We start from the raw sequence: 25799 nt of genomic DNA, 5'->3' as shown, positions 1-25799 counted from the left end.
CTTGAATTGCCCACTGGACTGTTTGTTTTGTTACTATCTTTGGCATCTAACCTAGCACCTATATCTAACAGCTAATATTTCTTGGTTGCTGTGTGTTGTACACTGTTTTAAGTTTACAAATGTATTGACTCATTTAACCCTCATAGGATGTAGGTACTACTTTGGCCCTATTTTATGGATGGAGGAAATAAAGGCCTAGAATAAGTAGGTCAGTCACTGTTGAATGAACATTTATTGTGTGTATCAGGCACTGTGCTGTAATTTTGGGTTACAGAGTTAAGAAAGTCTTTGGTCAGAGTTTCAGACAGAATGTTAGTTAAAACTTTACCCTGAGAGGAGCCTGGGTGGCTCAGTTGGTGAAGCATCCAGCTCTTGATTTCAGCTCAGGTCATGATCTCACAGTTCATGAGTTCGAGCCTTGCATTGAGCTTTGTATTGACAGTGCAGAGCCTGCTTGGGATTCTCTCTCTCTGTCTTTCTCCCCTTACCCTGATTGTGCTCTCGCTCTCTCTCTATCAAATAAATGTAAAAAACAAAAACAACAACAAAAAACCTCACCCTGAGATGAGGGAAATATAGCTGGCTCTGAGTTTTGTAGTATTTGGAATTAAAAGGTTGAAAGGCCTATATGCTTATATAATTAGATGTGCCCCTTCTCCCCCCAGCACAGACTGGAGACATACATTCGAATGTCGTTTTAGCCTTTTATCTACCATTTTTTGTTTGAAACCATCCTTTGTAAAGTCAAATCCCAGCATGGACTATTAGGGCTGAGATCTGTCATTCCTCCCTGGTTTTAATAAGTACCTAACTCTGACTCTTTTTTTTTTAATTATTTTATTTGGAAATAATTTAAAACTTACAGAAAAGTTGCAAAAATAGGAATATAAAGAATACCTATATGTTCTTTACTCAGGTTTACTTGCTAACATTTTATTCCATTTACTTTATCATTCGTGTTCTCTGTTTATTATATAAAGTCCTACTGCTTTTTTCTGAACTGCTTGAGAATAAGTTACATTCATCCTGACCCTTAACCCCTGAATGCTTTAATATAGATTTCCTAAGAATAGGAATATTCCTTTACATTCCACAGTATGCTACAGTTATCAACTTTAGCACTTTTAACTTTGATACTTTACTGTTCATTTATAAATAGCATTTATAAAATACTAATTATAGACCACGACTAAAGAAATAATCTTTTTATAGTGCTGTAGATCCTGAATGCTTTCTTTAATTAAAAAATACCAAAGTGAATTTTTGAAACTTCTTTTAAAAAGTCGGAAAATAGACTCTTAACTATAGAGAACAAACTGAGGGTTGATGGAAGGAAGTGGGTGGGTGGGGTGGACTAAATGGGTGATGGGTATTAAGGAGTGCACTTGTTGTGATGAGCACTGGGTGTTACATATAAGTGATGAAATGCTAGATTCTATACCTGAAACCAATTTTATCATATAGGTTAACTAGAATTTAAATTTTTTTTAACATTTATTCATTTTTGAGAGACAGAGTGTAAGTGGGGGAGGGGCAGAGAGAGAGGGAGACACATCATCCAAAGCAGGCTCCAGGCTCTGGGCTGTCAGCACAGAGCCCCACGTGGGGCTTGAACCCATGGACCACGAAATCATGACCTCAGCTGAAGTCGGATGCTTAGCTGAATGAGCCACCCAGGCGCCCCTAGGTTAACTAGAATTTAAATGAAAACCTGAAAAAAAGTCAGAAAACACAATGAATTAAAATAAAAAGTTACTCATAACCATCATTTTTTGTTTTTATTAAAATATACCTAAAGAAAACATACATACATACTCTCCTGTGCTGCTTCTCCATCCCTGTTATATACACTATTAAGTTTCTGTATTTTTCCAGATGTCTTTATGTATGTATACACACACACACACACATACACACACACACACACACACACACCCCAAAGCAAACATGTACATTTGTGTGTAGATGTTTGCTCGTATATCTACATATTAAAATTGAATTTAAAAATCTTTGTGTGTTGCTTAAATTTAAAACTCATAATTTATGAAAGTGGAAACAAAAGTCCTTTTTATCATCTACTAAACAGAAATAAAACTCCTAGGCATTTTATGAATACTTATTTAGGAAGATATTTGTTCAGGTGTATTTAACATCACCTAGCACTGCAGTGCTCACCAGTGCAAGAACTACCTTATCAAGTGGTTAAAAGATCATTAATGTACCCTAATTAGCTTTTCTCTCCATATGTTCCACTTGACCTACTTAAAGTGTTAAGTGATTTGGAATTTTTTAAGCCTTATTTATAATATCATATTATTTATAATATCATAATTTGGAAGCAACATATAGATATAAATCTCCTTGTCTCCATAGAATTACAAGGTTAAGATAATTTTTTTGTTTTGCTTGTGTTCAGTAAATTCTATAATTTACATGATGATGGGGATCAAATACCAGAGAAGGCAAGACATTTAGTTTGAAGACTCTAATTGGGATAAATTTGAACATACTCAGATTTTAGGAATAATGAATTATCTTGAAATTTATCCTTTTGGACTATAAAGTCTGTAAGTATAGGGACTGTGTCTCTCTAGTTTATTGCTATAATTCCCCACTTATAGAACATAGGAGGTATTGAATATTTTATGTATATAATGATAGATAAGAATATATAAATAGGCCAGTATTGCATTCATTTCCGATCTTATAGTTCATTATAGTTGTGTTGTTTTAAGAACTTTATGTAGAAACTGCTTTGTAGTCATTTCATTCTTATTTCTGTAGATAAGAAAAGTAAGATACAAGGAGGCTCTGGGCAGCCCTCTGTAATAGATGAAATGGTCATTATATGTTTGTTGGTGGTAGAGCTACCAGTGAACTATTATTATCCATAAATAGCATCTTCCCCATGCAGCTTGGTCAACTCAGTTTAGCACAGAGCTCTTCCAGAGAAGGGATATAGATAGTACCAAGTCTTTGTGATTCCTTTTGGTGATTAGAGTGTAACCCACTGCTGACTCAAGGAAGCATATTGGTTCTTTTTGGGCCCTGCTGGTCACAGCTCTTAGTTCAGGAAGTTCTAGGTTTGAGAAGCTTAGTGTTTGAACTGAAGTTTCCCCAGGAGGGAATCAAATGCTCCTTTTGCTGGGTTTCCATTACACTTTGCTTTTACCTTTATTATAGTATTTACTTCACTCTGCCGAGTGGTACGGTTAGGTGTTTCTATGTGTTATTCCCTCTAGGTTGGTTCATTTGAGTGCTGGGAACACCTTGTCTTTGTACCTTTCATAGCTATAGCACAATACTTTGTATAGCACAAGTTTAAACTGTTAATTCTTATAAGTGGAGAAGTAGAAGAATTTTAAATTTTGCAAAATTATAGTTCCAATTGTAGCTGTTTTTTGTAAGCCACATCAAATCCTTTCCAAACAAGATAGGTATAAATAAGTAGCATTTAGAAAAAAGTATGGATTATAACAAGTTCTTCCTTCATCTAACAATTTCAGAAGCCTGATAGTTTTTTTAAAAGAACAGCTTTATTGAGATAAAGTTCACACAGCATACAATTCACCCACTTAAGAGTGTATAATGCCATAGGTTTTAGTACATTCACAGAGTTCTGCAACCATCACCACAAGCAATTTTGGAACATTTTCATTGCCCCACTCTGCACACATTGGCTCTCCTTCCCCTTTCCCCTTTAATACCACCCTAGGCAACCGTTAATTTATTTTCTCTGTAAGTTTGCCTGTTCTAGACAGTGAAATCCTCTAATTTGTGGTCTTTTGTGACTGGCTTCTTTCAGGTAGCCTAAATGTTTTCATGGTTCATACATTTTATGGAATATTTCATTCCTTTTTACTGCCAAATAATATTCCACTGTATGGATATATACATCTTATTTATCCATTCATCTTTCTTTTAAGCTTATTTATTTATTTTGAGAGAGAGAGCGAGCAAATGCGGTAGATGCGGAGAGAGGAGGAGAGAGAATCCCAGGCAGGCTCCACACTGTCAGCACAGAGCCCAGTGTGGGGCTCGAGCTCACGAACCCATGAGATCATGACCTGAGCTGGGATCAAGAGTTGAATGCTTAACTGAGCCACCCAGGCACCCCTATCCATCCGTTGATGGATATTGGGTTGTTTCCACTTTTTGGCTATTATAAACAATGCTGTTATAAACACTGATACACAAGTTTTTGTGTGGATGTAGATTTTGTTTTTCTTAAGTATATAGCTAGGATTGAAGTTGCTGGGTAATATGGTGACTCTAGGTTTAACCTTTTTAAAAAAAATTATTTATTTTTTAATGTTTATTTTTTTTTTGAGAGAGAGATACAGTGTATGAGTGGGGGAGGGGCAGAGAGAGAGGGAGACACAGAATCTGAAGCAGGCTCCAGGCTCTGAGCTGTCAGCACAGAGCCTGATGCGGGGCTCCAACTTGCAGACTGTGAGATCATGACCTGAGCCGAAGTCAGATGCTTAACCGACTGAGCCACTTAGGCGTCCCTACTAGGTTTAACCTTTTTAAAATATTTATTTATTTTTTTGTTTTTAAGTAATCTCCACACCCAACGTTGGGCTTGAACTCAAAACCCCAAGATCAAGAGTTGCATGCTCCACTGACTGAGCCAGCCAGACACCCCTCTAAGTTTAACCTTTTGAGGAGCTGATAGATTGTTTTCAAAACAGTTACATCATTTTATGTTTCTATTAGCAGTGTATGAGAGTTCTAGTTTCTTCACATTCTTACCAACACTTGTCTGTCTTTTTGATTATAGTTTATCCTTGAATAATGTGGGAGTTAGAGGTGCAAATCCCCTGTGCAGTTAAAAATCTGTGTATAACTTTTGACTCCCCAAAAACTTAACTACTGATAGCCTACTGTTGACCAGAAGCCTTACTGATGACAGAAACAGATTAACACATATTTTGTATGTTGTATGTATTACATACTGCATTTTTACCATAAAATAAGCTAGAGAAAAAATGTTAGTAAGAAAATCATAAGGGAAAATACATTTACAGTACTGTAATATATTTATTGACAGTGTGAGTTTATGTTGTCTGTTCATAAGATAAATCATCTGTCTTTCAGTAACTACATTAATATTATATGATACAAAAATACTATAAGATGTTATACCTTTTACACTAGACATCAAAAATGAAAAGATAATGTGAAAAAACTCATTTATTTACAGATATAACAATTCATGCATTGATAATGAAACATAAATATGATTGGCAATGATGACAAAAATGTCATAGCTCTTGCTATACAGTTACTAAGTTTTCATATCAAGACACATGCACAACAGTTTATTAACTGTACAGTATGATGATTATTTGCTGTTAAGTGGAATTGAATCATCATAAAGATTTTCATCCATGTTATCTTCATGTTGAGTAGGCTGAAAAGGAGGAGGAAGAAGGAGAGTTGATCTTGCTGCCCTGGGGTGGCAGAGGCGAAAGAGGTGGAGGAGGAGGTAGAAGTGGAGGCAGGAGAGGCAGGCACACTCGGTGTAATTTTACAGAAATATGTAGTAATTTTTTTTTTAAGTTTATTTAGTTTGAGAGAGAGGGAGAGAGAGAGATTCCCAAACAGGCTCCATGCTGTCAGCACAGAGCCTGATGCGGGGCTTGAACTCACAAACTATGAGACCATGATCTGAGCTGAGGGCAAGAGTTGAGCGCTTAACTGACTGAGCCACCCAGGCGCCCCTGTAGTAATTTCTATCTGACATTTTTGCTTTTTCATTTCTCTAAAAATTTCTATACAGTATCAATCCTTCTACCATTTGTTTTGTTTCGTTGCTTGTATCATACAAGGGTCCATATCCTAAATGAAGTCAAAAGCAGTCTTGGATATTTGGAACTCTTTTGCCAGATTGTCTAATGTCACTTTGTTTTCTGGAACTGCTGCTGCTTCATCTTCTTCTTCATCATCTGACATTGGTTCAGAAGCACTCATCTCCATCACGTCTTCTGTTAATTCCTCCGTTGTGATAGCATTTTTTCTCTAAGATCCATATCTTGAAACCCTTCACTCGCTGCTTCCCCCTCCCCCCCATATCTACGATCTCTTTCATGATTTCCTTGATTGGCTCTATTGTAAATCCTGTGAAGTCATGTACAACATCTGGACACTATTTTCTCCAGCAGGAATTTATTGTTCTGGGCTTGATAGTTTTCATGGCTTTTTCTGTAACAGTGATGGCATCTTTAGTGATGTAATCCTTCTAAAATATTTTTTTAATGTTTATTTTTGAGAGAGAGAGAGACAGACAGACAGCATGAGTGGGGGAGGGGCAGAGAGAGAGGGAGACACAGAATCTGAAGCAGGCTCCATGCTCCCTGAGCTGTCATCACAGAGCCCCAACACGGGGCTCAAACCCACAAATTGCCAAGATCATGATCTGAGCCGAAGTTGGACGCTTAACCAACTGAGCCACCCAGGCGCCTCTTTAGTGATGTAATCCTTCTAGACTATCATGATGTTCTCTCTATCAGGGTTCTCTTCCATATCATTGACAATTCTTTCCAAAGACTACTGTGCATCACGAGCCTTTAAGGTCTTTATGACCCCCTGATCTAGAGGCTGAATTAGTGATGTTGTGTTTGGGGGCAAGTAGACCATTTTAACACTTTTGGTGTTGGATTTGTTGGGTTCTGGGTGGCCAGGGGCGCTGTCCAATATCAAAAGAACTTTAAAAGGCAGTCTTTTACTGGCAAGGTAAAAGCCAGTAAAAGGTAAAAGCCTGGCAAGGTAAAAGCCTGGCAAGGTAAAAGCCTGGCAAGGTAAAAGCCTGGCAAGGTAAAAGCCAGGAAAGTACCTGGCTTCAGGGACAAGCATTGATGAAACCAGTCTAGAAAAAGTGTTCTTATTATCTAGGCTTTCTTGTATAATCAAAAGACTGGTATCTGGTATTTATTTTTTCTCTTCAAGGCTTGGGGTTAGCAGCTTTATATAGATAAGGACAATCTTTTTTTTTTCTTTAATGTTTACTTATTTTTGAGAGAGAGAGAGCGAGACAGAGTGTGAGTGGGGAGGGCCAGAGAGAGGGAAACACAGAATCCGAAGCAGGCTCCAGGCTCTGAGCTGTCAGCACAGACCCTGACGTGGGGCTTGAGCTCACAGACCACAAGATCATGACCTGAGCTGAAGTCAGACGCCCAATCGACTGAGCCACCCAGGTGCCCGATCTTGATCATAAATCCAACTGCATTTGCACCAAAGGATAGAGTTAGCCTGTCCCTTCTTGTCTTTTTTTTTTTTTTTTTTTTTTTTTTTAATCCCTTCCTGTCTTAAATCCTGGCTCTCACTTCTCTTTCTAATGAATGTCCTTTGTGGCTCCCCCGCGCGCCCCCCCCCCCCCCCAAGAAAAGGGCACTTTTGTCTGCATTAAAAACCTGTTCAGGCAGACCTCCTTTCTCCTCCATGATTTTCTTAATGGTTCTGGGAACTTGTCTGCTGCCTCTTGGTTGGCAGAAGCTGCTTCTTCTGTTATTTTAATGTTTTTAAAGCCAAACTTCTTTCTAAAATTATCAAACCATCCTTTGCTGGTTAAATTCTCTGGCTTTAGATCCTTCACCTTCCTTTTGCTTTCAGTTGTCATATAAAGACTTAGCTTTTCTTTGAATAATATTAGAGTCTATAGGTATGCCTTTCTTATAGCTGTCCTGCTATAAAAGCTGCACTTGCAATACAGGATAAAAAAGTATTTTGCAAGAAGTGTGAGGTTTTTGCATCTGCTGGCATAGCAGCAGTGACGGCTTCACAAATATCCTTTTTTTTTTTTTTTTTTTTTTTTTTTTTAAAAAAACAATGGTCTTTTAGGCTGGTGGGCAACTGCAGACCTCAAACAATTCAACTTTTTCTTGTAATGTTACGACTTTTCTTTGCTTCTTGGGAGCTTCCAACTTGCTTCTTGGGAGCTTCCAACATCACTAGCGGCACTTTGTGTGGGTCCTTTGGTGTTATTCAAGGTTTAAGGTATTGCACTAAACACAAAAAATATGCAAGAACCACGGGAGATTACTTTTTACTGTGATATGTAATTCACTAGAGAGAAATGAACTGTTCATGCAGAGATGATTAGTGTCACAGGGCATTTTAAGTGGATACTTACAACACTTGAGCTTACTGCAATAGCAACAGGAGATGGCTACAAAATTATTACAGTAGTACAACATGTACTACAGTTAGTTTTATGCAGTTATGATTTAGTACTATATTTTTACCTTTGTTTAACATTTCTCTCAACCACAAATGGCACCATGTACAATCTGTAAGTGTTGGCACAAAATTTTGATGAATTTTAACTTTTTATGATTTGTGTATATTTTATGGTAGTAAATGATAAAATAGACTAGTGTATACATGTATTTTATGCATTCATGACATATCTAATGTTTTCTCAGGCTGTTATGTTTCTAGACTTATGTGGTTTGTGAAGTTTTTCAAGCTGTTGGAAATCTCCAAGAAATTTTCCAAAAAATCTGTGTATAAGAGGACTTGTGCATTTCAAACCCCTGTTGTCAAAGGGTGAACTGTATAGTCAAATCCTAGAGGGTGTGAAGTGATATCTATTGTGATTTTTATTTTATTTTTTTGAATTTAAGTTAGTTTATTTGAGAGAGAGAGAGGGAGTGAATGAGAGAGAGAGAGAGAGAGAGAGAGAGAGAGAGCAGGGGAGGGACAGAGAACGAGGGAGCGAGAATCCCAAGCAGGTTCCATGCTGTTAGCGCAGAGCCCCACCTGGGGCTCAGTCTCACGAACCGTGAAATCATGACCTGAGCAGAAAGCAAGAGTCAGACGCTTAACCAACTGAGCTACCTAGGTGCTCCGTTATTTTGATTTTGATTTCCTTGATGGCTGATGATCTTATTTTTTCATGTGCTACTGGCCATGTGTATATTGTCTTTGGAGAAATGTCTATTCAGATCCGGTGCCCATTTTTAATTAATCATTTGCCTTTTTGTTAAGTTGCAAGAGTTCTTTCTGTGTTCTGGATACAGTTTTTAAAATCAGATATATGGTGCACCTGGGTGGCTCAGTCCGTTAATTGTCTGACTTCAGCTCAGGTTGTGATCTCGCGGTCCGTGAGTTTGAGCCCCGCGTTGAGCCCTGTGCTGACAGCTTAGAGCCTGGAGCTTGCTTTGGATTCTGTGTCTCCCTGTCTCTCTCTGCCCACCCCCCACTCATGCTCCATCTCTCTCTCTCTCTCTCTCTCTCTCTCTCTCTCTCTCTCTCTCTCTCTCTGTCAAAAATAAATAAACATTAAAAAATTTTTTTAAATAAATAAAATCAGATACATGATTTACAAAGATTTCCTGCAGTTCTGTGTGTTGTCTTTGCACTTTCTTGATGTCATCTGAAGCACAAAAAATTTTAATTTTGATCAACTCCAGTCTATCTGTTTTTTTTCTTTTAGTCATTTGTGCTTTTGGTTTCTAAGAAACTAATGCCTAATCCAGAGTCATGAAGATTTAAGCCTGTTTTCTTTGAAAAGTTTTTTAGTTTTAGCTCTTATGTTTAGATCTTTGATTCATTTTGAGTTAATTTTTGCATATGGTGTGATATAGGGGTCTGATTGTGTTCTTTTGAATAAGGATAACCAGTTATCCTAGCACCATTTGTTAAAAAGACTATTCTTCTACCATTGAATTTTTTGACATTCTTATTGAGAGATACTTAACAGTTTCTGTTTTGAAGAATATATTCACATTTTCCCCCTTTTCCCTCTATATTGTCTCTTTTTTATTAAAAAAATATTTAGAAACCATCTCAAACTTATAGAAAAGTTAGAAGTATAAAAAGAGGTTAGAGTGGGAGAGAGCTAAAGTATAAGAGACTCTTAAAAACTGAGAACAAACTGAGGGTTGATGGGGGGTGGGAGGGAGGGAAGGATGGGTGATGGGTATTGAGGAGGGCACCTTTTGGGATGAGCACTGGGTGTTGTATGGAAACCAATTTGACAATAAATTTCATATATTGAAAAAAAAAGAAGTATAGTACAAATAATTTATTTTCTTGAATCATTGAGAGTAAGTTGCTGACATGGTACCCCACAATGATCATATTTGTCTGTATTTCCCACCACCAAGAACATTCTCCTATACAAAATCAGAATATTCACGTTGATGTATTACAACACCAATCTTATTCTCAGCTCCCATTCAAGTTTTGTCCTTCCTCCAGTAATATTCTTTGTAACAAAGTCACAAACTGCATTTAATTGTCACAATTCTCTAGTTTTCTTCAATCTGGAACAGTTCATCAATCTTTCTTGATTTTCACAACCTTGACTTTTTTGAAGATTACAGGCCTTTTTTTTTTTTTTTTTTTTGTAGAATATCTCTCAATTGTGGCTTGTCTGATGTCTCCTCATGATTAAATTCAGTATTTGGCAGGAATATCACAGAAGTGATGTTTTATCCTTCTCATTGCATCCTGTTGGGGGCCCAAGATTTTATCATTACTAGTGGTATTAACTTAATTGATTATTTGATTAAGGTGGTATTTGCCAGACTTCTCCACTTCTTGTCTTTCTACTTTTGTGACTAATAAGCATTTTGTAGGAAAGCCTTCTGAGATTTTGTAAATCCTCCTCATTAATTTTTCAATTATTTATTTATTTTTTATATCTGCCTGCATGGACACGTGGATTCTTATTTTGTTTGATGACTTATATTTCCTTACTATCATTATTCATATTGATGCTCCATATTTGGTAGTGGGAGCCCCTTCAGTTGGCTCCTTTATTTTTTGTCGTGGCCCCTCATTCTTTGAGCACTTGCTTGCTTTTTGGCTTAACATGATGTTTGAGGTTCATTTGGTTCTTGCTCTGCCCCAGCCCTGGAATCAGCCTTTCTTCAAAGAGCCCAGATTGTTTTTAGTAGAGGATGGCACTAGAAATAAAGATACGGGTACTGGTTATGCATATTGGGGGTGTGGCTGATCTCAGGACCTCTCAGGACAGAGCTTGGGAATAATTTCATTCCCAGTATGTACAGACATTTGCATCTCTCTTTCTATTGAATTTCATGAGTTCATTATCAATAGCTGCAATTCCAGTTCAAACTCGAGGGATCGTTCTATTTTTTCACTTTTCCATATTTGTAACTTCCTTTTTAGACTATGAGAAAACTGGGTCTTATTAATTTTAATAGTTTTACTTATTTGGTCCATATCTCTGTATGTACCTAATCTCTTACAGCTATTGCTGCATTCCCCCAACCCCTCCCAGCCTCCCCTCCCCCAAATAGAAACTCTTTTCACCCTTATCTGGCTTTGTCTCATTGCACTGGTATGCCCACTTCTGAGGACTGTGTCCTCATTGGCTTGGTCTCCACTACACTGTGCCACCGGGCCCTGTGCTGCTGTGCTTCTTATTTCATTTAGCTTTATTTAACACCTTGTGCCAGGCTGTCCCTGTGAGGATCTCCTTCTTACCCTCCTCTGGCTCTGAGATCCTGTGCTGTGCTGCTGTCCCCTTATATGGACATAATCCTTCTTCACCTGCTTTGGGCTCTGATACTAACTCTTGGCCATCATGACCAGTCTCATGTAATGGCTTTTGGGCTGAATTGTTGGTGAAGGGGCTTCATACTGTCTTTTGAGAGAAGATGAAGTTTTGGGTGGCATCTGTTCAGAATTAAAAGTTAGCACTTTATAAGAAGGAAAAAAAAACCCAGGTAGCTTGAAAATTTCACATTTTAGGCAGTTATTGGTAGAGTTCTAAAAGGATTCCTTCTTTGGCTAACATTTAATATAAAATAACACTTGATTTATAATTATCTGAATCTTAATGTACATTGGTTAACGAGCTGTTCCTGACTGAGGAAATTAGAAAAGAAATAGTAATTTACATCTACAAAATAATATTCATTTTTCTTCTAGCTCTTCCACCAAAGCCACCTAAGCCAATGACTTCAGCTGTTACAAATGGAATGAAGGACAGTTCTGTTTCTCTTCAGGATGCAGAATGGTACTGGGGGGATATTTCAAGGTAATAACTAGAATACTACTATAATTCAATGCAGTTGAAAAACAAATCATTTTTGAGAATTAAAGATAAAACATTTTAATGCACTACTAGTTGTTAAAGATTACCATTTTGAAAATCATATGTGAGAACATTTCAAAAGTTTCTAAATGCTGTCCTTCCCAAAAAAGTGACAAGAAAATCTTTATTACAGGTGTGATCATTACTTTTAATACTGTATTGAGGATAGATTTCTGAATAAATGAAACTTCTACATTTAGGATGGCTACATGTGTTTTAGGATAAAAGATAGTTACAGGTACTTAATTTTCTTTACCTTTCTGTGTCTAAGTCAGTGGTTCCATAATCTTTGCATGCACAAGAACCAATTGAGGTGGGGCCCAGGAATCTGCATTTAACAGTTTCCCCAGGTGATTTTGATGTAGTCTTCACATACCTCATTTTGAGAAACAGGACTCTAGAACAGGCTTACTTTTTGGGTAAAATGTGGTTTTGGAAAAATCTGAGCCTAGAGAAGGGAAATATATATATTGAATTTGAATTTTCAAATTTCTTGTTTTTCTTGAATTTTGTTTTAGAAAAGACCTATCCATTTCTGTCAAATTAGGTTCCAGGCTGATGGTGTATTCTTTAATATGCTTGTGTTTCTCTTTCTCTTGTCTGTTTTCTTTAATTCCCAGAGTGCCACTCATTTCTTTTTTTTCCCCTTTGTTACCATTTTAACCATCTTTAAATGTCCAGCTTAGTGGCATAAAGTACATTGACAGTATTGTTCAACCCTCACCACCATCCATCTCTGGAACTATTTCATCTTCCCAAAGCATAACTTTGTACTCGTTAAACACTAACTGCCTTTTCCTCCTATTCTCCCCAGCGCCTGGAAACCACCATCCTACTTTCTGTTTCTATGAATTTGACTACTCTAGGTACCTCACATAAGTGGAATCTTACCATATTTATCCTTTTGTGACTGGCTTATTTCACTTAACAAAATGTCTTCAAGGTTCATCCGTGTTACAGCATGTGTCAGTATTTTCTTCTTTTTTAAGGCTGAATAATATTCCATTATGTGTATATACACCACATTTTTATTTATTCATTCATCTGACATTTGGCTTTGAACATTTGGATTGTTTACAGCTTTTGGCTATTGTGAATAATGCTGCCATGAACATTGGTGTATAAATGTTTATTCAAGTCCCTGCTTTTAGTTCTTTTGGGTGCATGCCCTGAAGTGGAATTTCTGAGTTATATGGTAATTCTATGTTTAATTTTTGGGAGGAGACTTAATATATTTTTATATTAAAATGGATCAGAAAATTTTTATTTTGTAATTATATAATAAAATGATTTTAGATTTAAATATCATTTAAATTTATATTCTTTTTTTTAAGTTTTTTTAAGTTTTATTTTGAGAGGAGGGGGAGCACAAGCATGTGGGGGAAAGGGGCAGTGAAAGAATCAAGCACAGGACTTGAACCCACTAACTGAACTGTGAGATCATGACCTGAGTCAAAACCAAGAGTCAGTTGCTTAACTGACTGAGCTACCCAGTCATCCCTTAAACTTACATTCTAAGACCATGTGGGTCTGTAACTCAAGAGTCTTCTATGCCCTCTTTTCCTGAGTGTTCTAGTATTCTTAAAGTTCTAAACCAACTCTGCGGGAGGAGTTTATCATCAGTATAAATTCAAATTGGAGAAGATTATATTGAAAGGTTGTGAACTTAGTGAAATTTTCCCCTTCTGATCAGACACAGCTGCCACTGTTCCTTAAACATAACCTTCTTTCTAAACAGCTGCTGGTTTCTCCTGAAACTGTACAAGTTCAGACTTGCCTAAGGAAGCCCTAAAGGCTTAATGGAAACACTATCCCCTACAGACGTTTGAAATCTGGAAGAGTTTAAAAAGCAAATAGCCTGTCCTTAGGTTGCATAATTCCAAAAATCAAAACAGAAAGATCATATCTAGTGGGAGGAACTAAATGACCTCTGAGGGCCCCCATAATTCTGTGACCTTAGACATATCCCCTCCTAACTAGTCTTAGTAGTAATATGTGAAGAAAACAATTGACTAATCAACTAATCGATTAATGTGAAGAGAACAATCAGTGATTACATTTTTTTTGTTTTCCTATAATTCTGTTTTTCAGGGAGGAGGTAAATGACAAATTACGGGATATGCCAGATGGTACGTTCTTGGTCAGAGATGCCTCAACAAAAATGCAGGGAGATTACACTTTGACTTTGCGGTGAGTATTTTTCAGCATTTGACTAGTGTTCTACTACCATTATTTATTTCTGGGTATAGAGAGATTTTTGTATTTATTTAAATGTTTATTTACACATTTAAAAAGAAGTTAATTTAGATATATAGTTTTTTTAAGTTTATTTAGTTTGAGAAAGAGCACGAGCTGGGGAGGGGAGAGAGGGGGGGAGACAGAAAGAATCCCAGTGCAGAGCCCAGTGCAGGGCTCAAACTCACAAACCGTGAAGTCATGACCTGAGCTGAAACCAAGAGTCAGATGCTTAACCTATTTGAGCCACCAGGGAGCACCTAGGTGCCCCTAGATACATAATTTTTAATTGTTTGGCTGACTATTCTTTCTCTGTACATTAAATATTTAAATGTCTTATATGAAAATGGCCACAATTTTTATTTTTATGAAGGAATAAAAAAAAAAAAAGGCTAAGATCCCTAAAAGTAAGGAAGGAAGAAGACCTGTGAGTGAAAAAGAAGTCCTGGGCACAGTTTGAGGTTATTAATGATATGTTGGGAATCCACCCCTCTAATAATCCTATTATTTTTCTCAATGCAGACTTCAGAGAGTAAAACTCAACATAGTTTAGGCTGATGAGGATATGTAGAAGATAAGGCAATTCTCAGCCTATATCATGCCATCCATATGGGCATATTAGAATTTTCTAAGTGGTGGGTGTATCACCTTTTATATTTACAAAGATATATTTACAAATATATTTTAAAAGATTAGGAAAACGGCATTAGATATTTTTACATTTAATTTTTTTATATTCAATTTTAACAATTAAAATAGCCTAATTACAATAAAGTACTGTGATTTTTTTATAAAGGAACTATCTAAAGAAAAATATAATGAAAACAGTAATGATAATAGCTCCCTTGTACTAAACATTTTACGTGCAATATCTTATTATTCACAACAACCTTATGAGATAGGTATTATTCATATTTCCATTTTATAGATGAGGCAACTGAAGCTTAACCTGGTTAAGAAACTTACCTGAAGACACATAGCTAGTAAGTGGCAGAGGATGGGTACAGATCCAGATTTATCTGACTCTTTATTGTCTTTCTACCTACTATCTTTAGGAAAAATCATGTAGTTTATGCTAGAAATTTGGAGTTTCTGGTAAAGATATTATAAGAAGTTAATACCTTGGGACTTTTAGTTGTGCTGAGGAATAATCAGTGTGCTACAATGATTCATTTGATTCTGTACCCCCCCCCTTCCCCCCCGCACCGCTCCAGTCAGGCTTCTGTCTCTTCCAGTCTACAGGGACTACAAAACCAATGGCCACTTCTTTCTTCTGTATGTGTGTGTGTGTGTGTGTGTGTGTGTGTGTGTGTGTGTGTGTGTGTGTGTGTGTCTAATTAATGTTATTTATTTATTTACATCCAAGTTTGTTACCATATAGTGCAATAATGATTTCAGGAGTAGATTCCAGTGATTCATCCACTATGTATAACACTCAGTGCTCATCCCAATAAGTGTCTTCCTTAATGCCCCTTACCCATTTAGCCCATCCTCCCACCCCACAACCACTCCGGCAACCTTCAGTTTGTTTTTTGTATTTAAAAGTCTCTTATATTTTGTTCCCCTCCTTGTTTTTATATTATTTTTGCTTCCCTCCCTTTATGTTCATTTGTTTTGTATCTTAAATTCCTCATATGAGTGAAGTCATATGATATGTCTTTCTCTGACTAATTTTGCTTAGTATAATACCCTCTAGTTCCATCCATGTGGTTGCAAATGGCAAGATTTCATTCTTTTTGATTGCTGAGTAATACTCCATTGTATATATATACCACATCTTCTTTATCCATTCATCCATCGATGGACATTTGGGCTCTTTCCATACTTTGGCTATTGTCAATAGCTCTGCTATAGACATTGGGGTTGCATGCACCCCTTCGAACAGCACAGCTGTATCCCTTGGATAAATACCTAGTAGTGCAATTGCTGGGTTGTAGGGTACTTCTGTTTTTAGCTTTTTGAGGAACTTCCATACTGTTTTCCAGAGTGGCTGCACCAGTTTGCATTCCCACCAGCAGTGCAAAAGAGATTCTTTTTCTCCACATCCTCGCCAACATCTGTTGTTGCGTGAGTTGTTAATTTTAAGCCATTCTGACTAGTGTGAAGTGGCATCTCATTGTGGTTTTGATTTGTATTTCCCTGATGATGAGTGATGTTGAGCATCTTTTCATGTGTCTGTTAGCCATCTGGATGCCTTCTTTGGAGACGTGTCTATTCATGTCTTTTGCCCATTTCCTCACTGGCTTATTTGTTTTTTGGGTGTTGAGTTTGAGAAGTTCTTTATAGCTTTTGGATACTAACCCTTTATCTGTTATGTCATTTGCAAATAATCTTCTCCCATTCTGTTGGTTGCCTTTTAGTTTTGCTGATTGTGTCCTTTGCTGTGCAGAAGCTATTTATTTTGATGAGGTCCCAGTAGTTCATTTTTGCTTTTGTTTCCCTTGCCTCCCTTGAGTAAGAAGTTGCTGCAGCCAAAGTCAAAGAGGTTTTTGCCTGCTTTCTCCTCTAGGATTTTGATGGTTTCCTGTCTTACGTTTAGGTCTTTCATCCATTTTGGCTTTATTTTATGTATGGTGTAAGAAAGTGGTCCAGGTTCATTTTTCTGCATGTCACTGCTGAAGAGATTGTCTTTATTCCATTGGATATTCTTTTCTGCTTTATCAAAGATTAGTTGGCCATACTTTTGTGGGTCCATTTCTGGGTTCTGTAGTCTGATATGAGTGTCTGTTCTTGTGCCAGTACCATACTGTCTTGATGGTTACAGCTTTGTAGTATAGCTTGAAGTCTGGGATTGTGATGCCTCCTGCTTTGGTCTTCTTCTTCAAAATTACTTAGGCTATTCGGGGTCTTTTCTGGTTCCATACAAATTTTAGGATTGTTTGTTCTAGCTCTGTGAAGAATGCTGGTGTTATTTCGATAGGGATTGCATTGAATATAGATTGCTTTGGGTAGTGTCCACATTTTAACAATATTCTTCCAATCCAGGAGCATGGAGTATTTTTCCATTTTTTTGTGCCTTCAGTTTCATTGATAAGCTTTCTATAGTTTTCAGTGTTTAGATTTTTCATTTCTTTGTTTAGGTTTATTCCTAGGTATTTTATGGGTTTTTTTGCAATTGTAAATGGGATCGATTCATTGATTTCTCTTTCTGTTGCTTCATTATTTGTGTAAAGGAATGCAACTGATTTCTGTGCATTGATTTTATATCCTGCAACTTTGCTCAATTCATGGATCAGTTCTAGCAGTTTTTTGGTGGAATATTTTGGGTTTTTTCTATAGAGTATCATGTTGTCTACAACCACTTCTCTTTTTAACTCACCTGACTTCTTAGTAGCATTAGTCCTAGGCACTTTTTCCTAGAAACAGTTTATTGTCTTGGCTGTGGTGACATCACACTCTTCTGATTTTCTTCCTAACTCTAGACTAGCCACTCCTTTGCTCAGTATCTAAATTTTAAGTGTTCAAGGCTCAAAGTTGGGTCTCTGTATTCATTCTCCCAAGGTGAGTTTGTCCTATTCCATGGCTTTAACAGGCAGTTATATGGTGGTGATTCATAAACCTCATCTCCAACTCTGACCTCCAGAACTCCACATGCATATATCCCGTTGCCTATTTGACTTTGCCATTTAGATAACTAGGGAACATATTAATTTTAACATGGTCAAAGCAAAATGTTTTATTTCTTTTTATTTCTTTATTTTTTTAAATGTTTGAGAGAGAGAGAGAGAGAGAACACAAGTGGGGAAGGGGCAGAGAGAGAGGGAGACAGAGAATCCGAAGCAGGCTTCTTGCTGTCAGCACAGAGCCTGATGTGGGACTCAAACCTACGGAACTGTGAGATCATGATCTGTGCTGAAGTCAGATGCTCAACTGACAGAGCCACCCAGGTGTCCCAGAATTTTTTATTTCTAACCCGACTCCTCCTACTCAAACGATTTCTCTTTTAGTCTTTCCTTTTCTTTGTTTCTCTGTTTTTTTTTTTTTTTTTTTTTTTTTTTTCTTTCAGAAATAGAACCACCATTGGGGCACCTGAGTGGCTTAGTCAGTTAGGCATCCAAGTTCAGTTCAGGTGATGATCTCACAGTCTGTGAGTTCAAGCCCCGTGTTGGGCTCTGTGCTGATAGCTCAAGCCTGGAGGCTGCTTCAGATTTTGTATCTCCCTCTCTCTTTGCCCCTCTTCCACTCATGCTCTGTCTCTCTCTGTCTCTCAAAAATGAATAAATGTTAAAAAAATTAAAAAAAAAAACAGAAATAGAACCACCATCTCTACAGTACTCAAGTCACAACTCTTTTTCCTCTCTTTTTCCCTAACACATTAGAATCCATCATTAAACAATCCTGCCAACTTTACCCCCAAATCTGTATTTGTAATCTCAACTTTACCTCCAAATCTATATTCATAATCTTGTCACACTTGTCTGCCACTCAACACTAAGCCACCATCATCTTGCTTGATCTTTTACAGTCATTTCATGACAGGCCTCTCAGCATCTTATAATTTCTAGTCTTCCCCACCCTTTTTGACCATTTTCTGCACAGCAACCCGTAGTGATCGTTTTAAGGTATGAGTCTGATTACTCCTTTGCTTAAAATTCTTTTTTTTTATTATTTTTAAAAATATTTTAATTTATTTTTGAATGAGAGAGAGAGAGACAGAGCATGAGTGGGGGAGAAGCAGAGAGAGAGGGAGACACAGAATTCAAAGCAGGCTCCAGGCTCTAAGCTGTCAGCACAGAGCCCGATGTGGGACTCGAACTCACAAACTGTGAGATCATGACTTGAGCTGAAGCTGGATGCTTAACCAACTGAGCCACCCAGGCACCCACTTAAAATTCTTTTTTAAGAGTTTCCCTACTGCATTTAAGGTAAAAGAATTTGGATTTTATTCTAACTTACAAAATTCTATTTGACCTGGTTTTGGTCTACTTTTTTTTTTCTAAGTTTATTTATTTTGAGAGACAGAGCAGAGGAGGGGCAGAGAGAGGGGGAGAGAGAGAATCCCAGGCAGGTTTTGTGCTGTCAGAGCAGAGCCTGATGCTGGGCTCAAACTCACGAACCGTGAGATCATGACCTGAGCTGAAACTAAGAGTTGGACGCTTAATCGACTGAGCCACCCAGGCACCCTGGTCTCAGTCTACTTTTTACACCTCATATCTTGCCCTCTTCTCTCCCTTCCACTACATTCAATCCCACTATCCTTTTTGTACCTCAGATAAGTGAAGCTTATTCCTGTCTCAGGGCCTTTGCAATAGCTGTTCTTTCTGGTCTTCGCATCCTCGGTTCCTTTTTGTCGATCAGATCTCTGCACAGTTGCCACCTGTTAACTCTTAAACTCTCTTAAACTCTCAATCCAAAGTAGCCATCCAAGGATATATATTGCCTCAATTTAATTCTCTATAATCTGCTCCTATATTTTCTTTTCCTCTTCCACCTTGTCTATCTCACCCCATAGAATTTAAGTTCTCTGATAATCATTGTTTAATCATTGTTGCATCTCCAGACTTTAGTGTGTGATAATGGATAGACATTAGACAGTGGATAATAAATACTAACAGATGAATGTCTGATCTGAAAAATGGTTTTAATCCCACACTAAGTTGTTTTATGATGGGTAGATTCCTAAGTGCAGCTAACTAAAGGCAACAATTTTTGCATCTTGGGATGAGGAAAAGAGCCTGCAGAAGTTATATTACTTACCTGAAGTTGCAGCACTGTTTAAGAACAAAGGCTGGAAAGGGGTCCCAATGACAGTCTAGTCTAGAACCACCTTGAGAATTCTTATGCTTAGAGACCTGCAGCTGGAAGATTGTTAATACTACTTGGTTCAGCTGGGGTTTCTGCAGATGTAATAATTCTCTGCATAACATTTTTCAGATAGGGCCACTGAGCTTCCATGTGATCTTTCAGTCAGAGGGAGCTAGCATCTTCCTTTGAGACAGCCCATTTTATTTTGGGGCAGCTTTAAAATTTAGAGGGTTATCTTTGTGGTGGATATTATGGTAGGACCAGGAATGTGGACATGAATAAGAAGATGCGGTTTTACCCTTAAGAGTTCATAATCCCAATGTGTAATGGTGTAGGAGAGACACATATATACTATACTTGAATGCTTTTAATATAACACATAATATAACATTGTGGTGTTATATTTGAGTTCTCCCCATTTACTCCTTCTCCTAACTCCTGGTAACCATTGTTTTAGTTTGTTTGTGAATTTAATTTGACTATTCTAGGTACTTCATATAAGTAGAATCATACCAAAAAAAAAAAAAAAAAAAAAAAAAAGGTAGAATCCTACAATATTTATCCTTTTGTGTCTGGCTTATTTTTAAGAATAATAGTTTTAAGGTTCATCCATATTGTAGCATATTCTTCCTTTTTAAGGCATATGTATACTACATTTTGTTTATCCATTGTTCAGTGGACATTGGCAAGAATATTTTATTTAAAATAAATTTATTTATTTATTTATTTATTTATTTATTTATTTTGAGAGAGAGAGGAGGAAGAGAGCCAAGTGGGGTAGGGGCAGAGAGAGAGAGAGAATCCCAAGTAGGCCCCACGCTGTTGGTGAACTATAAGATCATAACCTGAGCTGAAATAAAGAGTCAGACGCTTAACTGGCTGAGCCACTCAGGCTCCCCAGCAAGAATATTTTAAAGCTTTCATGTATCTAGCAAAATGTCTGACATGTAGTAGGTACTCAGTGAATATCTGAAAGGAAAAAATAAATGAGAGAAAGGTAAAGGGAAGTTTTCTCAGAGGAAATAATAGTTTAACTGGGCCCTGACAGATTTTGTTAGACAGAAAAGTGATGGTCTTACTGGAGTTTAGTAAAATCCATAGTTCAGTGCTAGTTACTCTGCATAGGATCTGATAATGAGTTAAAAATTTTTGTCTCAAAGAAGCCATAGTGTGTTGAGGGCAATAGGAATAAGAAAATTGCTTTGAATTAAACTAAAATAATAGGAGAAATTCAAAAAATGGGAAAGAAATATCTTGTTGAGAGGATATACAGAGGTGTCCTTCATGGAAGAAATTGCATTGCAGTGTATCTGGAAGAAGGGAATAGATTTGGGCATGTAGAAAGTGGGAGGGGAGGTTGCAGGATTAGGTAGCAATAGGAACAGAGATAAGCTGGTGAGAAACTAGAGTGCCCTGTTCTTGAAATATGCAGTCCCAATTTGGCCAGAGGATAAAGTCCATAAAGAGGAACCAAGTGGTAGGGGATGGATGGTTGGAAAAGGGTCATGTTGAAGAGGGCTTTGAATTCTAAAATTTGGAGTTTGCATTTATTTCATTTTAATTTTATTTTATTATTTTAGAGAGAGAGTGAGCGGGAAGAAGGGCAGAAGGAGAGAGAAAGAGAATATTAAGCAGGCTCCATACTCAGTGTAGAGCCTGATATGGGGCTTGATCCCATGACCCTGGGATCATGACCTAAGCTGAAATCAAGAGTTGGATGTTCAGCGAATGGACTGAGCCACCCAAGTGCCCCTGCATTTAATATCATAGGTAGGCAGAGGGAACCACTGCATTTTTTTTTTTTTTAGCAATTATATGATCAGACTATATTTGAATAGAAAGAATAAAAGAGGATAGATACTAGCAAAGAGTTAGGATATTATGAAATGTCAGGGTACCTGGCTGGCTCAGTTGGTAGAGTATGTGACTCTTGATCTCATGGTCGTGAGTTTAAGCCCCACATTGGGTATAGAGCTTACTTAAAAACAAAACAAAAAACCGTAGAATATTATCAATTGAGAGGTAATGGTGATCAAAAATAGAATTTATTCTTTAATTATTTAATATTTATTGAGTGCCCACAATGTTCTAGGTACTATTCTAGGAAAAGGAAATGATGAACATTTCCTATCTATACATGGTCTTCTATATATTTGGAGGTAGAGATAGGAGTAGAGGAGAGGAGACAAACACATAAAAAAGAAATAACTTCCAGTATATGAAATGCTATATAGGAAATACACAGGGTTATGTGATAGAGAATATAGGGAAAGGGAATTTAAGATAGTTTTGAGAAGGTGGGCCTCTCTGAGGATGTGACCTCTGAAAACTGAAGGATATGTGAGAACCAGCCAGAAAAGTGTTCTAGGAAGAGGGAACAGAAAATGCAAAGACGCTGAATTTTGGAAAGATTTGGTGGATCCAGTGAATACAAAGACTGCTGTGACTGGCTTACAGTGTGAACCATAGAGTGGTAGAAGATAAAGTTGAAAGTGGAAAGGAGACAGATGCACAGAGCCTTGTGAGCCATGGTAAGGAATTTTCTCCCTCCCTCTCTCTCTCTTTCTCTTTCTTTCTTCTTTTCTTTCTTTCTTTCTTTCTTTCTTTCTTTCTTTCTTTCTTTCTTTTTCTTTCTTTCTTTCTTTCTTCCTTATTTTCTTTCTTTTCTTTCTTTCTCTCTACCTCCCTCACTTCCTTTCTTTCTTTCTTTCTTTTTCTTTCTTCCTTCCTTCCTTCCTTCCTTCCTTCCTTTCTTCCTTCCTTTCTTCCTTCTTCCTTCCTTCCTTCCTTCCTTCCTTCCTTGCTTCCTTCCTTTCTTCCTTCTTCCTTCCTTCCTTCCTTCCTTCCTTCCTTCCTTGCTTCCTTCCTTCCTTCCTTCCTTCCTTTGTGGGAGTAGGGGAGGAGCAGAGAGAGAGAGAAGCCCAAGCAGGCTCCATGCTGTCAGCACAGAGCCCAACACAAGGCTCAGGCCCATCAACTGTGAGATCATGACCTGAAACCAACAGTCAGATGCTTAACCAACTGAGCCACCCAGGCACCCCTAATTTTATTTCTAAGTGAAAAAAAAAAAAAACACAACAGCAACCAAAAAATCAAACCCAAGAATGGTTTTTTAAGCAGGGGAATGATATGATGGAAAGATGGAATACACTATTAGCTGGGATAGTGGCTCTAGGAAAGGAGTTGAGGAATCAAAGTAAGAGGCAATATGGAGCTAAGAGCCAAGGGATTTAATAATAGAGTAGGTATGAGGTTGGGGTGGAGTAGTTAAAGATGATTCATTTGAGCCTGTTGGGCTTAGAATGAATGTGCCATTTATAGAAATAGGCAAGTCAGAAGCAGTTGTTTTATAGAGAACAGGGGAAAGATGTTGGTTTTTAGCTGCTCCAGAACTTCCAGAAAAAGTGTATCTAGAGTAGAGCTAGAAATGTAGGTTTAATGCTTAGAGGAGAGCATAGAACTAGAAAAAGATTCAGGTACCATCTCCATAGAATAAATGGGATTTTAAGGAAAGAATATATATAGGGAAGAAAAGGTAGAGGCTGAAGGCAAGTATTTTTAGAGACTGTGTTTACCAACAGGAAGGAGCTGAGGAAGAACAGTCTAAGAGGTTGAGGCAAAAGTGTAATGGGGCACCTGGGTAGCTCAGTTGGCTAACTGTCCAATTCTTGATCTCAGCTCAGGTCATGATCTCACAGTTCATGAGTTCAAGTCCTGCATTGGGCACTATGATGACAGTACAGAGCCTGGTTGGGATTCTGTCTCTTCCTCTGTCTGCCCCTCTCCTGCTCACTCTCTCTCTCTCTCTCAAAATAAGTAAATAAAAATTTAAAAAACTGTAATGTCATATAAGTAATGGGAGGACAAAATATTAAATGGGTAGGGAGAGAAAGTAGGGAGAGTAGAAATCTTAAGCCATTGCAAAGAATCTAAGCCTGGGGTGGAGGGAGGAGGCAGGCAGAGTCTGAATTTAATAAAAGTTGGTGACTCTCAAATGAGAGTGAAATCAGACTGTAAAGGGTAGGTGATAAGGAAATAAATAGAAGTTTTCCAATTTAGTAAACCATCGTAAATAGAATTCATTGTAGAAAATCTGGATAGTTAAATCTTTAGGAATTTGCTATATGCCAGGCATTAGGCCAGGTGGTAGAATACAAGAAGGGATAGCATAATTCTTCTGTATAAGAAGGGTATAGTGAGGGAGAGAGACATATAATTAAAAATTGACCATTATTTAGTTCCTTCATGTCCTCACTTTCTTCCCTCTCTGCTTAGAGTCCATGGTCTATTATTAAAATTAGCCTTATGAATATATCCTCAATAAACTTGCTCTTTTTTCCCCTCCGTTGTAGTTCCCTAACTGTATTCCTACACTTGTTAAATTCAACTCTTTATCTATTCCTTGCCTATACCTAAGTAGCTGAATGTGAAGAAAAATACACTATGCTCACTGGCTTCACTTAAAATTCATGACTATTAATCTTACATGGGCGTTTAGTACTGCTTAGCTGAATTTCTGCATCTCTGCAATCTGTTTGCTCTCTCACTTTCCTAGATGACAATTTTTCTCTCTCTCTCTCTCTCTTTTTTTTTTTTTTTTGAGAGAGAGAGAGGGCAAAAGTGAGAGAGGGAGAGGGAGAGAAAAAAGGGGCATACCTGAAGCGGAGCTCACCCAAAGTGGAGCTCAAGCTCACCCAGAGTGGGGCTCGTGCTCACCCAAAGCAGGGCTCAAACTCATGAACCGTGAAATCATGACCTGAGCCGAAGTCCGATTCTTAACCGACTGAGCCACTCAGGTGCCCCCCAAGATGACAATTTCACATATTCTTTTTTCTTTTTTTTTTTTCTTTGAACAACTCATTTTCCCCTTTCTACCTAAGGAAATTGCTTCCTGTTTCACTGGTAACATTGAAGTTGTCGGAAGATACCTAACTCCCCATTGGTCCTGTTGCCACAGCTATCAACATATTTGCATCTGAATGTGAATACCCTTTCTCCTGTTCCAGTGGATGACTGTTCAAGTTTTGTCCAAGATCCATCTCACTACTTGTGGGCCAAATCCCTCTATTCTTCTCAAGGACATACATTAGGAATTATCTTGTCGGTCCTCTTGGTGATCATCAGTTTTTATCTCTCTACTGAGCCATTCTCATCAGCATATAAATATGTGATACTATCTCCCATTTAAGAATAATAAAGAAGGAAAATTCCCTTGACCGTATCCCTTTCCAAATACTTCCCTATTTCTCTGCTCCCTGTTTACAGCAGTACTCCTCAAGACAGTTGTCTGTTGGCATTTCTTTTCCTTCTTATTTCATTCTCTTTAGTCCATTCTAGTCAGGCTTTCACCTTAGCATCCCATTGAAACCATTTTGTCCAGATCACTTAATGATCCCTTCTTTATCAAAACCTGTGATCATTTATCTGGTTGATCATTTTCTCTGGGTTGAAATGCTTTCTTAAAAATGTACCATGCTGGGGAGCCTGAGTAGCTCAGTCTGTTAAGGTCTGACTTTTGGTTTTGGCTTGCTCATGATCTTGTTTATGGACAGTGTGGGGTCTGCTTGAGATTCTCTCTCTCTCTCTCTCTCTCTCTCTCTGCCCCTCCCCCACTCACCCTGTCTCTTTCAAAATAATATATATGATATATATATAATATATATATCATATGATATATATCACATATATATGATATATATATAATATATATCATATGATATATATCACATATATATGATATATATAT

The 25799-nt window shown here is 37.5% G+C and overlaps 1 protein-coding gene across 2 annotated transcripts in view; it reads left to right on the top strand.

Moving 5' to 3' along the window:
* LOC122226940 (phosphatidylinositol 3-kinase regulatory subunit gamma) overlaps positions 1–25799 on the top strand; it is a 131622-nt gene that overhangs the window by 71898 nt on the left and 33925 nt on the right. Inside the window, exons 2-3 of one of the 2 annotated variants that reach the window (XM_042950963.1) lie at positions 11908–12016; positions 14165–14263. In XM_042950963.1, the coding sequence (XP_042806897.1) occupies positions 11908–12016; positions 14165–14263 (208 nt within the window). Of the gene's footprint in view, positions 1–11907; positions 12017–14164; positions 14264–15236; positions 15292–25799 lie in introns of those variants that run through there. The other variant, XM_042950964.1, reaches the window with a different exon arrangement.

Source organism: Panthera leo, chromosome C1 (genome assembly GCF_018350215.1).
Source record: "Panthera leo isolate Ple1 chromosome C1, P.leo_Ple1_pat1.1, whole genome shotgun sequence".
Classification (NCBI taxonomy): domain Eukaryota; kingdom Metazoa; phylum Chordata; class Mammalia; order Carnivora; family Felidae; genus Panthera; species Panthera leo.
Note: the sequence above shows the minus strand (reverse complement) of the source record. Positions and strands in the feature narration are given on the sequence as shown.